Raw genomic sequence first — 14,836 nt, forward strand, 5'->3', positions numbered from 1 at the left:
TATCACTCAATCACATATATCCATCCATGCTGTTATGGCTGAAATAGATCACTTTGTTACATGGTCAAATTTTAAAATCAATGCAGCGAAGTCTGAGGCCCTCGATGTCTCCCTCCCCAAATCCATATAGAATTCCATCCAGTCCAACTTTCCCTTTGCCTGGCCCTCACAGGGTATCAAATACTTAGGAATTCCTATTCATAGAGACCTCTCCCATCTATGTTATCTTAATTTTGGGCCCTTTATTGAACAACTCCATACAGACCACGGTTGGCAAGTTAGAACTGTAAGATTCACTACGTGAACCACTGGTGTTTTGTGGAAAAGCACATGTACACTGTGTTCCAAATTATTATGCAAAAAGTGTTTAGGAGTGATAAGGGAAGAATTTGTTTGTTTGTCAGTTAAACTCATTGATGGTGATGTGTGTCAGGGCTCTTTATATCACTGTAAGCAATTGCAGACACCTGTGCTAATTAGTTTGGCAGGTGTGTCCAATGAAAGGCAAGACTACTTAAGAAGGCTGTCTCACATTATTAAGCAGCCTACATTTTCTGCCAAAATGGGAAAGAAAAAGGATGTGTCGGCTGCTGAGAAGCAACAAATTGTGGAGTGTTTAGGTCAAGGCATGACTACAATCAACATTGTGCGATGATCAGGATGAAGTGTCTTGGCAATCAAGAAGTATGTAGCTGATTCACAGTACACACGTGTGCGTGCTGATAAGGGCAAATTGAGGACTCTTTCCTACAGGCAATTACGTCAGGTTGAAAGAGCAGCGGCAAAAAAGCCTTGTCATAGCAGCAGACAAGTTTTTGAAGCTGCTGGTGCCTCCAACGTCCCCCGAACAACAAGATGCAGGGTCCTTCAGAGGTTTGCAGCTGTGCATACGCCATCCTGTCGACCTCCTCTATCCACTTCACACAAGCAGAAACGGCTCCAGTGGGCCAAACATTACATGAAGACTGATTTCAAAACTGTTTTGTTCACGGATGAGTGCCGTGCAGCGCTCGATGGTCCAGATGGATGGAGTGGAGGATGGCTGGTTGATGGACACCCCACGCAAACACGGCTACAGCGCCAACAAGGAGGAGGTGGAGTAATGTTTTGGGCTGGAATCATGGGGAGAGAGATTGTCGGCCCCTTTAGGATCCCTGAAGGCGCTAAAGATGAACTCCATAATGTATGTGGATTTTCTCAAACAGCACTTCCTGCCATGGTTCAAGAAGAAGAACCGTGTATTTCACAGCAAGATCATTTTTCTGCATGATAATGCACCATCTCATGCTGCACATAAAACATCTGCATCTCTGGCTGATATGGGCATAAAAGGGGACAAACTTATGGTGTGACCCCCATGCTCCCCTGACCTCTACCCCATTCAGAACCTTTGGAGCATCATTAAAAGGAGTGTCTATGATGGCGGGAGGCAGTTCACATCTAAGCAACAGCTCTGGGAGGGTATTCTGTCCTCATGCAAAACAATTGAAGCAGAAACCATCCAAAACCTGACAAATTCAATGGACGAGAGAGTTCAGAAGCTCCTTTCGAACAAGGGGTCCTATGTGAAAATGTAACATCACCTAGAATAAAGTTTTGAGTTGAATACTGTTTGATTTCAGTTTCTAACAACCTGCTAATGCTTATAATTTCAAAAATGACCATTTTTTTGGTCTTTATTAAAATGAAAAGGTTGATCGAAAAGTTTGGGGGATCTAAGAGTGTGGCAACCCAGTAGTCATGATTACTTTGAATTCTGACAATATGAGGGTCATGCTGCAGGTAGTGCAGCAAGAAGGCACTTATGTGTCTTGCGCATCTCGGAGCCCCAAAATTATTTTCCGGGCTAGATGCAGCTAAAAATTATTATTAATTTTAAATCTGGTGAAGCTTTAGTATAGATGGCCTAATAGGATCAGTGCTGCACACTGCTAAAAATAGTGGGCTAAAAATTGCTGGACAACCAGGTTCAACACGTGAGCCATACAAGGCACGTGTGTGACATTGCCCCGGCGAAGGGCCGCACCCAGGTTTGCAGCATTGTCGCACACGGCCTTCCCTGGTTTCAGGTCCAGTGGAGACAACCATTCATGAAATTGGTTCTCCAGAGCTGACCACAACTCCTCAGCTGTGTGACTCACATTTCCCAGACATTTCAATGTAAAAACCGCCTGATGACGTTGAGCCCTACTGCCAGCATAGTAAGGAGGTGTGCAGGATCCCTTCTGCGCAGTTAGAAAGCTTGTGGCATGACCAGACAGGCTTTGGGTGCAGGTGGAAGACCGAGAGGAGGTTGAGGAGGCAGAAGCAGTGGAGGAACTTTGACATAAAGAGGATTGACGCACAACTCGTGGGGACGGCAAGACTTGGACAGCAGCCCCTTGTCCTGCTGTCACCATAGCCCAAATTATTTTCCAGTCAAGATACAGATAAACATGATTAGTAATTTGAAAGATTAAAACGGTTGGTAGGGTGATTTTAACCAATCATCAAGCTTTTACTCTCCCCAGGATGACACAGGGGTAGAAAAGTCGTTTCGGATCCATGATTTGTTCATCTTTATGAACGTGAGTCTGTCTACATTATCAGTGGAGAGCCGCGTGCGCTTATCTGTCAGCACACCACCAGCAGCGCTGAACACACGTTCAGACAGAACGCTGGCTGCGGGGCATGACAAGATCTCCAAGGCGTAAGTGGCTAACTCCGGCCATTTATCCAGATTGGAAGCCCAAAAAGAGCAAGGGTCCAGTGACACAGTCGTGGCTTCAATGTTTACTTGGAGATACTCCTGTACCATTGTCTCTAGGCGTTGACTTTGTGTCAGACTTCTTGTCTCCTGTGGCCTTGCAAAGGATGGGCTAAAAAAGTGGTGAAATGATTCCGCAAAATTGATGTTACCAGCAGATACTGTGGTTCTGTTACGGTTTGAGTGCTGAACACTTGACGGTCCCACGGTTGGCAAGTTGGAACTGTGAGATTCACTACGTGCACCACTGGTATTTTGTGGAAAAGCACATGTAAGATTCTGCAACAGTCTCTGCTGATACTCCTGCATGCGTGCATCCCTTTCTATGGCAGGAATAATTTCTGCAAATTTACTTTTGTACCGGGGATCTAACAGTGTGGCAACCCAGTAGTCAGGATTATTTCTAATTCTCACAATTCGAGGGTCATGTTGCAGGTAGTGCAGCAAGAAGGCACTCATGTGTGTTGCGCATCCAGGAGCACCAAGTCCCTGTTGTGTTGGTGGCGAGGTAACAATCATGCTTCCTTCCTCTGTCCTCTCCCCCCAACCTCGCACAACAGAAATGTGATCAAGGTCTCCCTCATCTGATGAGTCTTCCATCAGTTCGTCCTCCACTTCTTCCTGGGCTCCTGCACCTTCCTCACTAGTTTGGCTGCTACCATGCGCCCTGGTAAAACCATCTCCCCCACCCTCACATGCCTGCCGCCTTGGTGCTGCCGACCGTCTGGACCTTGCAGATGTTAGCCCTTCCGCATACAACTCCTCCTCCTCTACTTCCTCCACCTCCTCTTGTGCCACCACCTGACTCCGAATTCTGTTTAACATGTGCTCCAGCATGTAAATCACCGGAATAGTCATGCTGATAATAACATCGTCAGCACTAAACATCTTCGTCGCCATTTCAAAACTGTGCAGAAGGGTGCATAGGTCCCTGATCTGAGACCACTCCTCCAGCGTGATTTGCCCCACCTCTGGATCTCGTTGGCCCAGGCTATACGTCAGAACGTATTGCACCAGGGCTTGTCGGTGCTGCCACAGTCGCTGCAACATGTGCAGAGTTGAATTCCACCGGGTAGGCACATCGCATTTTAGCCGGTGAAGTGGCAGGCCCAACGACTTCTGTAGAGATGTAAGTCGCTGAGCTGCGGGATGCGAACGGCGAAAGTGAGCACACAGCGACCGTGCCCTCTGCAGAAGGCCATCTAGTCTGGGATAGTGGGCTAAAAATTGCTGGACAACCAGGTTCAACACGTGAGCCATACAAGGCACGTGTGTGACATTGCCCCGGCGAAGGGCCGCACCCAGGTTTGCAGCATTGTCGCACACGGCCTTCCCTGGTTTCAGGTCCAGTGGAGACAACCATTCATGAAATTGGTTCTCCAGAGCTGACCACAACTCCTCAGCTGTGTGACTCACATTTCCCAGACATTTCAATGTAAAAACCGCCTGACGACGTTGAGCCCTACTGCCAGCATAGTAAGGAGGTGTGCAGGATCCCTTCTGCGCAGTTAGAAAGCTTGTGGCATGACCAGACAGGCTTTGGGTGCAGGTGGAAGACCGAGAGGAGGTTGAGGATGCAGAAGCAGTGGAGGAACTTTGACATAAAGAGGATTGACGCACAACTCGTGGGGACGGCAAGACTTGGACAGCAGCCCCTTGTCCTGCTGTCACCATAGTTACCCAGTGCCCGGTCAGCGACATGTAACGCCCCTGTCCATGCCTACTCGTCCAAGTGTCTGTGGTGTAATGCACCCTGTCACACACAGAGTTTCTCAAAGAAGCGGTGATGTTGTGTGCGACATGCTGGTGGAGCGCAGGCACATCATTTTCTTTCTGGTGTTACCACCTCCAAAGAAAATGATGACCTGCCAATCACGCTGGCTGTTGCGGGTAAAGAGGTGGCAGGTCTGCGCCCCAAAACAGGTGTAACTGCTGTCCCCCCAGTCACAGAGGATGAAGAGGCCGCGGATGCACAAGATATGGCAGACGGTGGTTGGCCCGGCCGGCTAGGCCGCATTGTAGCACACTGAGCTTCCCACTGCAACTTATGCTTCATGTCCATGTGCCGGTTCATGCATGAAGTACTCAAACTATGTATTTTTTGGCCTCTACTTAGCTTTTGCTGACAAATGTTACAGATAACACGAGTTGGGTCATCTTTATCGATCTGAAAAAATGCCCAGGCTATGCAAGGCTTAGCACCCATGCGACCTGAAGAGCCACCACGACTTGTGGTGAGAGGCAGAGTTGTGTTTGAGGATGCAGTTGTTGACGTGCTTCCAGTACTACGTCTCTGTCCAGGAAGGCGCAACCTGACCTCGTCGTCACTAGCATCTTCCTCCACCTCCTCTGCTGACCTCATCTCTTGGCTGACTGTGGGTTGACAGTAAGTGGGATCTCCAACCTCATCATCATCACCCTGTGCGTTATCACACCCGTCGTCCTCAGAGCCAACCTGTTCCTGCCCTGACAAAAAACTAAAGTTGTCGCTCCAATCAGGTATTTGAGTCTTATCATCGTCTTCCTCATTGTCTCCACCAACAGGAGTTACAGTTTGGGAATGAGGGTCTACATTATGGTCAGAACCTTCTGCGTCTGGTCCTGGATCCGACTCATAAAGATTCTGGGCATCAGTGCAGATCATTTCCTCGTCTGGATTCACAGAAGCGCTGGAGTCGACCTCTGATTCCCAGGCTATAGTATGAGTAAACAGCTCTGCAGACTCAACCATCTGTTCTACCTCATACTCAGACGGGCAGCTCGAGATTTGGGAGCTGTGAGGAAGCAAGTGCGATTGGGGTGACACCTTTGAGGACTGGAGTATTTGTGATGTTGAAGTTGATGTGGAGGAGAGCCCACTTAAAGGAGCACTTGATATCCGTTGAAGCACCTGCTGTTTTTGTGCCTCATCTGGAATTTGTAGCGATTGGCGTGGCCGTAAGAAAGGGATCTTATCACATTGTCCGCTAAAAGAAGTAGACATTTTAGTTTGGCTGGAAGATGGTCTTTCTTCTGCAGATGTTACTGTTGCTTTAACACCTACCCCACGGACACAACCTTTTTTCCCCTTCCCAACACGCCTATTCCCCTTTCCACCAGCAGCAGGCCTTTTTCCACTCATTTTGGTGGTTAACTAATTAACAACTCTGGAGTTGTTTGCACAAAAAAACAATGGATGGGAACCGAGCAGAGCTGAGTGGCCAAACTGTGGTATTAGGCCAAAACTATTGGCTGGGTTAGATGCAGAAAAAAATTATATTCAATTTGCAACCTGATGGAGGTCAGTATAGATGGACTAATAGAGAAAGTCCCACACACTGCTAGAAGGCCAAATATTTTTTCAGAGCTAGATGCAGATAAAAATTATTTTTAATTTGCAACCTGATGGAGGTCAGTATAGATGGACTAATAGAGAAAGTCCCACACACTGCTAGAAGGCCAAATATTTTTTCAGAGCTAGATGCAGATAAAAATTATTTTTAATTTGCAACCTGATGGAGGTCAGTATAGATGGACTAATAGAGAAAGTCCCACACACTGCTAGAAGGCCAAATATTTTTTCAGAGGTAGATGCAGAAAAAAAATATATTCAGTTTGCAACCTGATGGAGGTCTGTATAGATGGATTAATAGAACAAGTCCCACACACAGCTAGAAGCCCAATATTTTTTTAGAGGTAGATGCAGAAAAAAATATATTCAGTTTGCAACCTGATGGAGGTCAGTATAGATGGACTAATACAACAAGTCCCACACACAGCTAGAAGCCCAATATTTTTTCAGAGGTAGATGCAGAAAAAAATATATTCAGTTTGCAACCTGATGGAGGTCAGTATAGATGGACTAATACAACAAGTCCCACACACAGCTAGAAGCCCAATATTTTTTCAGAGGTAGATGAAGAAAAAAATATATGCAGTTTGCAACCTGATGGAGGTCAGTATAGATGGACTAATACAACAAGTCCCACACACAGCTAGAAGCCCAATATTTTTTCAGAGCTAGATGCAGAAAAAAATTATATTCAATTTGCAACCTGATGGAGGTCAGTATAGATGGACTAATACAACAAGTCCCACACACAGCTAGAAGCCCAATATTTTTTCAGAGGTAGATGCAGAAAAAAATATATTCAGTTTGCAACCTGATGGAGGTCTGTATAGATGGATTAATAGAACAAGTCCCACACACAGCTAGAAGCCCAATATTTTTTCAGAGGTAGATGAAGAAAAAAATATATGCAGTTTGCAACCTGATGGAGGTCAGTATAGATGGACTAATACAACAAGTCCCACACACAGCTAGAAGCCCAATATTTTTTCAGAGCTAGATGCAGAAAAAAATTATATTCAATTTGCAACCTGATGGAGGTCAGTATAGATGGACTAATAGAATGATGCTATGCCCAAAAGATTTTACTTCACTAGGTGCAGTAAAAAAATTGGTATTCTATACACAGGTGGTATATCTTGCAACACAGATAGGCTACTCCACTGACTAACACACTCTGCAATAGGCCAAAAAGGATTAGCTTTGCTAGATTCAGCCAAATGCTGTGAAAAAAACTTGCACAGCACTGGCACAGACCTGCCTGGCAAAAACTGCTAGGAACTGATGTAACCTAGTCCTGAAAAGGACTCCAATTACAATTAGTCTTTACTCCCACAATCTATCTATTTAAGAGCACAGACCTGCCTGATAAAAGTCGTAGGAAATGCTGTAACCTAGTCCTTAAAAGGACTGCAATCACAACTATTCCCTACTCCCAAGCTATCTGTAGATTTGTGCGAAAATTGGCTTGAAATTAACAAGGTATAGCGCACACAGCAACAGCGGTGCCGTCTAACACGCAGCTGCAGCAGTGAGAAAATGGTGGCGACGGGGAAAATGGCTTGGTCTTATAGGGCAAGGACATGTGACATACACTGCCAATGACACATGCCCTTGCTTGTGTGAAAAAAAGCACTTCGCTCCGTGTGTGCGCTGCTGATAGGCTGACAGATTGCACCTCCCCACTGTAAATTCGGGAAAGAGAAAAAAAAAATGGAGATCTTCATTGTTCCTGCAGAGATCCATTCCCTGCCCCTCCCCCCACCCCTCTGTACACTCAAACTGCGTATTTACATTACTTTTCATCATTACTGAGAAAAAATCCAGTTATGATTTTGGTGCACGAACAGTTATCGAACATAACCTCGAACAGCCGAATTTTTCTCAAATTGTTCGTGTTCGCCGAACGGCTCGAACACCGCCCAAAACAGCTCGAATTTGAGATTGGCGAACAGTTCGAGTAGAACAACGCTCATCTCTAGTTTTCACTTCACAGGTGTGCCCTGTCAGGTTTAATAAGTGGGATTTCTTGCCTTATAAATGGGGTTGTGACCATCAGTTGTGTTGTGCTGAAGTCTGGTGGATACACAGCTGATAGTCCTACTGAATAGACTGTTAGAATTTGTATTATGGAAAGAAAAAAGCAGCTAAGTAAAGAAAAACGAGTGGCCATCATTACTTTAAGAAATGAAGGTCAGTCAGTGTGAAAAATTGGGCAAACTTTGAAAGTGTCCCCAAGTGCAGTTGCAAAAACCATCAAGCGGTACAAAGAAACTGGCTCACATGAGGACCGCCCCAGGAAAGGAAGACCAAGAGTCACCTCTGCTTCTGAGGAGAAGTTTATCCGAGTCACCAGCCTCAGCAATCGCTGGTTAACAGCAGCTCAGATTAGAGACCAGGTCAATGCCACACAGAGTTCTAGCAGCAGACACATCTCTACAACAACTGTTAAGAGGAGACTTTGTGCAGCAGGCCTTCATGGTAAAATAGCTGCTAGGAAACCACTGCTAAGGACAGGCAACAAGCAGAAGAGACAAGTTTGGGCTAAAGAACACAAGGAATGGACATTAGACCAGTGGAAATCTGTGCTTTGGTCTGAGGAGTCCAAATTTGAGATCTTTGGTTCCAACCACCATGTCTTTGTGCGACGCAGAAAAGGTGAACAGATGGACTCTACATGTCTGGTTCCCACCATGAAGCATGGAGGAGGAGGTGTGATGGTGTGGGGGTGCTTTGCTGGTGACACTGTTGGAGATTTATTCAAAATTGAAGGCTCACTAAACCAGCATGGCTACCACAGCATCTTGCAACGGCATGCTATTCCATCCGGTTTGCGTTTAGTTGGACCATCATTTATTTTTCAAAAGGACAATGACCCCAAACACACCTCTAGGCTATGTAAGGGCTATTTGACCAAGGAGGAGAGTGATGGGGTGCTATGCCAGATGACCTGGCCTCCACAGTCACCAGACCTGAACCCAATCGAGATGGATTGGGGTGAGCTGGACCGCAGAGTGAAGGCAAAAGGGCCGACAAGTGCTAAGCATCTCTGGGAACTCCTTCACGATTGTTGGAAAACCATTTCCGGTGACTACCTCTTGAAGTTCATCAAGAGAATGCCAAGAGTGTGCAAAGCAGTCATCAAAGCAAAAGGTGGCTACTTTGAAGAACCTAGAATATCAGACATATTTTCAGTTGTTTCACACTTTTTTGCTAAGTATATAATTCCACATGTGTTAATTCATAGTTTTGATGCCTTCAGTGTGAATGTACAATTTTCATAGTCCTGAAAATACAGAAAAATCTTTAAATGAGAAGGTGTGTCCAAACTTTTGGTCTGTACTGTATATATATACATCTATACATATAATCTGGTAGATCACTGCTAAACTCCACAATAACAAAAGGAACTAGCTGCCACCACCAGTTGGTTTATACAGGCCGATTGGACAACAGTTACAGTTTAGCGTATTGCTTCAGAGGTGTGGTTTATAGAGCAAAAGGAGCAAAGCTATTACATTTTTACATATATACTCCAAAAAGCAGTCATTGTTTATAAAAATATATAATGATGTTACAAAATAGAGAAAGCAATACAGTTTAAACAATTACATAAAATAAAAAGGATAAACAGAAGAAATGTACTAAATCTGATGTCACAGAGTTGGCTCTGGCTTTTATGAAGATGTACGTTTTTGGAAATGAACAGAACTGCAGTGAACTGTATCTCCCAGGACTGACAAAAATTATAGTTTGGCATTTGCTTATATTAGCTCATATCTCCTTTTCCGTGACTGATAACAGGGCTATTCATGGAATGTGGCTCAGTGTTTAACACATTATGGAATTCCCAAATTCCATGATATCTTTGCCCTTGGAGGTCCCAGGCGGGAGATATTGCTGTCATGTATCCTATCACGATTTTATCTATCCATGTAGAGGAAACATAACATGGATAGTATCATCCATCTGAACGATATCTAATTTGGAAGTGTTACGGTAATCAAAGCTTCTTGTTCTAGTATTAAATGGAACATTAAATGGAAGCTCCTAACACAATCTGGAGGCACAGTTATTTTCACACTCCTTGATCTACTGAATTTCTACCCCACTGGTAGCTGAAAGCCTTTAGAGAAGTTACATGGTTTTGAAAAAACAATCCAAAACAATTTGGTCTGTCAAAGCCAAATGTCTATCCCTTTTCTGAGCTCTGCAGTGTGAACAAACTGCAGTTAGTGTTTACATGTATGGCACTGCTGTCATAGAGAAAACCCATTTAATGATTTACAAGGTACGTGTCTGCAGAAACATAAACTGGGCACAATATATTAAGCACTGAACTGGCATATTTTCAAATTTCAATTTACAACATCCACTGTGTGCTTATTTTTGGAAATACCTATGTTGTTAAAAAAACAAACAATGGGTTTAGTTTCCAAAATAAGGTCACTTTTAAGGGTGTCAAACTGCCATCTGGTTAACACAATATTTATCAGGGAGGAACAACTGGTACTGCAGTTGGTGGCCTGAGTTTACCAGTAAATACAAAAGGGTTATAAGTCCATGCTTTCAGGTTGGCAGTAATTTCCACAGACCAGCTATATAAGACTTTTTCATGAATTGGATTTTGTAGAATTTTCAAAACTTTCCTCTGGATTACCAAGGAAGAGATTTTTTTTTCAAAGTCCTAGGCAAAAGGATATGTTGCAAGCCATGTGAGAATAACATTGGGGCAGAGTCTTCTGGATTTTGCTTATCCCTTTTGTATTATGAGGGGAAATTCCTGGAAGTCCTGATGGACCACTACTTTGAGAATGAGTTCACTATGCTCATTTAGACAGTATACAATTTAAGTCAGCACTTCTTAGGTTATGTTCATATTGCATTTTTTTACACATCACGGACTCTGCCAGGGCTTCCATGAGAAGCCCTGAAAAGAAGGATTCAGGAACAACTCTCGATGGGTACAATAGCGTGTTTGACTGCGTGGTCCAGCATGATTTTGTGCCCGCTTCTACAAGATGGACACTGTCAAAACAGAGATCAGAAAGAGCAAAAAGTAACTCTATCTACCTTTATTAAAGTCAATAAGCCTCTTGGGGGTTGCGGCTGAATCCCATTTTCAGGTCTCCATGAAGAAGCTCCAACGGAAATACTGACATATGCAAAAAATTCAATGTGAACCTGGTCTTACTCTGTTAGCCAGCAAACAAATCCAGGAGAAAAGTGATCTCTGTGCACACAGATGGCGCGCAGTGCAACAGGTCACACTTTATTGTAAAGATCCATCAGGAAAGAAAATCCACAGCGCTCACCGAACACATCAATTAAATTTTTACTTTAAACAAAAGTGAGGAGTAGATTATTAAGATAGGAAATGTATATAAAAGGCTTATCCTTTTTGTATCCACTCCTGGCTTCGGTTACACTCTCTTTGTAATTCTGCACTGAGCATTTAAGGAAAAAAGACAAACGACAGACAACACTGAGGGTATGTGCCCACGTAGCGTTTTACAAGCGTATATGCTACGGAATTTCCGCAGCGTTAACGCTTGTGAAACGTTGATCCGTCCCCTATGGTCCCCACTGAGAATCCGCAATTTCAATGCCCATGCTGCGGATTTTTCCGCAGCGTTTATGCTGCGCTCCAAAATTCGCAACATGTCCATTAATTTTGCGGACACGCATGCGGAATTGCCTTGTCAATGCAACAAAAAACGCAAGGCAATTCCGCATGTCCCAAACGCATCATAAACGCGCGAAAAACGCTTGCAAAATTCCGCATGCGTTTTTCTGGGAGAGGACATGCGGAAATGAAGCAGAAATTTTCTGCTTCATTTCTGCAACGTGGGCACATAGCCTGAAACATGAATTCATAAAGATGTTGGCTTCATAAACAAGAAAGCAGAAGGTGGCCTAGCATCATTGTCTGGTTCTTGTTTTGAGGTCTATTAGATTGTGATCTCTAATAATATACAGCTCTGGCAAAAATTAAGAGACCACTGAACAGTTTTCTATTGGAAAGCATGGAAGGACTGGTGGAAAGCATGGCAAGATGCATGAAAGCTGTGATTAAAAATCATGGTTAGTCCACCAAATATTGATTTCTGAACTGTTCCTGAGTTAAAACATGAGTAATTTGAGGTCTGAAAGCACTGTTTCTTTTTTAGTATTTTGACGCTTTATCATTTGCTGCAAATAAATACAACATTTTTAGCTTTGAATTTCAAATACATGTTGACAGTAGTTTATAGACTAAAACAACAGTGTATGTTTTACTCAAAAATATACCTATAAAGAGAAAAATCAGAGAAACTGAAAATTTTGCAGTGGTCTCTTAATTTTTGCCAGAGCTGTATATTAAAAATTGCTGCATTCCTTGTAATTTGTGTCGATGTTTTTAGATATAATTGTAATAAAATAGCAGAATAAATTTTAAGTGATACTATTTAAAAATAATTTTGTTTTATTCTTGGCAGATGACTGTACCTGGAGCTCAGATGGACATTGGATATCTTTAGATTGTGGCACAGATGATCGTGGTATCACACAAGATATATGTGAAGAACATGCCATAAATCCAAATCTAGCCCTTCACAGCAACCATCTATCATCTGATCCTTTTGAACAGGTTCCATCTTCTGATTCATCACAGAAAGTTAAGAAAAATAATTGTCACAGAAGAGATGTCATAAATCAAAGAGGTCCCGCAGGGAAGAAGACATTTTCATGTTCAGAATGTGGAAAATGTTTTGACTGGAAATCAAATCTTATTAAGCATAAGAAAAGTCACACAGGGGAGAAACCATTTTCTTGTGAAGAATGCGGGAAATGTTTTACAGAAAAATCAGATCTTATTAGACATCAGAGAATTCACACAGGAGTAAAGCCATTTTCATGTTCAGAATGTGGGAAATGTTTTACAGAGAAATCAGATCTATTTAGACATCAGAGAATCCACACAGGAGAAAAACCATACTCATGTTCAGAATGTGGGAAATGCTTTAATGAGAAGGCAAATCTTGTTAGACATCAGTGGGTTCACACAGGGGTGAAGCCATTTTCATGTTCAGAATGTGGGACACTTTTCACCGATAAATCATCTCTTGCTACACATCAAAATATTCACACAGGAGCGAAGCCATTTTCATGTTTAGAGTGTGGAAAATGTTTTAACCGGAAAGAAATTCTTATTAAACATAATAAAAGGCACACGGGGGTTAAGCCATATTGTTGTGAAAAATGTGGGAAATGTTTTAGAGAGAAATCGGTTCTTTATAGACATCTCAGCATTCACACAGGCACAAAACCATTTTCATGTCCAGAATGTGGGAAATGTTTCAGCCAGAAATCATGTCTTGTTACACATCAGAGAATTCACACAGGGGCAAAGCCATTTGCTTGTTCAGAATGTGGGAAATGTTATATCTCTCAGTCAAGTCTTGTTAAGCATAAGTGGGTTCACTCAAGGGTGAAGCCATTTTCATGTTTAGAATGTGGGAAATGTTTCAACCAGAGTTCAGATCTTGATAGACATAAAAAGATTCACACAGGGGAGAAGCCATACTCATGTCCAGAATGTGGGAAATGTTTTACCAAAAAATTATATCTTCATAACCATCAAAAAATTCACACAGTGATAAAAACACTTTAATGTAATGTATGTGGAAAGTATTTAGCTCTAGATGGCCATCAAAAATCATACACAGAAAAAAAAACATTTTCATGTTCTGAATGTTTGAAATGTATACGCACAAAGCACATCTGCTTAGACATCAAAGGACTCCTACAGAGAGGTAGACTTTTTTTCTACTTCTAAACAGTACAATAGACATACAACAGTTATAGATAAAATAAAGTCATACGTCATTGATGAGATAGAGAAAGTAATTTTGAACACTTAATGTTGGTTAAGAACTTAAAAATGTACAGTGCTGTGAAATAGTCTTTGCCTCGTTGTACAGTTTCTTCTAATTTGTCACATGTAAAATTTTCAAATTATTCAACTACTTTTACTTCAAGATAAAGATAATACCGGAAAATACAAAATGCAGCTTTTCATTGATAATTACATTTATTGAAGATTAAAGATGTATTTAAAGCATGTGTAAAAGTAATTGCACCCCTAAACCAAATAGGTAGATGTGCCTCTCTTGGCAGTTACAAATGCAAATCAAATATTTGCAATAACTTTTGATTTTTTTTTTTACAGCACTGTAGTGGAATTTTGGCTGCTTTTCTTTCGAGAATTGTTTGAATTTGGCCACACTGGAGGATTTTCGAGCTTGAGCTACCCATCAATATTCTTAATACAGCGTCTGCATGAGATTCAAGTTAGGACTTTGATTCAGCCATGCCTACACTTTTATTTTTTTTATTTACTTTATAGCTGTTTAGATATGGATTTTATTGTGTGATGGACACAAGTCAGCCAGATCCTACAGAAGCTGCCCCACGCCATTACACTACCATGTTTGACTCTTCGTATTGTGGCACCCCAGGGGGTCTGGTTGCCACAGTGGTAGAAATACCATGTCTGAGAGCGAGCAACGCCTCCTGCCCCAGTCCAGGGAGGGGAGGAACTTGCCCTTTATAAACTGGATCTGGGGCGGGGTTAGGAGAGTCGAGTCGAGTCTAGTCTGAGCAAGGAGCTCTGAAGGCAACACAGGAGCAGAGAGCCAGGGATTGGAGCTGATAGAGCTCATCCTGGCAGAAGACGCAGAGAACCGGAGTCAGAGGCTGTGAGGATATCCACATCCAGC

The 14,836-nt window shown here is 42.8% G+C and overlaps 1 protein-coding gene across 2 annotated transcripts in view; it reads left to right on the plus strand.

The window, feature by feature from the left end:
* Nucleotides 1–14,135, plus strand: part of LOC141270537 (uncharacterized) — a 41,448-nt gene extending 27,313 nt beyond the window's left edge. For both annotated transcript variants that reach the window (XM_073680585.1, XM_073680586.1), the window contains exon 7: nucleotides 12,554–14,135. In XM_073680585.1, the coding sequence (XP_073536686.1) occupies nucleotides 12,554–13,728 (1,175 nt within the window). In that variant the 3' untranslated portion in view covers nucleotides 13,729–14,135. The remainder of the gene's footprint in view (nucleotides 1–12,553) is intronic.
* Nucleotides 14,136–14,836: the final 701 nt, after the last annotated feature.

The sequence above is a fragment of the Phyllobates terribilis genome, unplaced genomic scaffold, assembly GCF_046119375.1.
Source record: "Phyllobates terribilis strain yellow unplaced genomic scaffold, ASM4611937v1 Scaffold_5__5_contigs__length_657084704, whole genome shotgun sequence".
NCBI lineage: Eukaryota > Metazoa > Chordata > Amphibia > Anura > Dendrobatidae > Phyllobates > Phyllobates terribilis.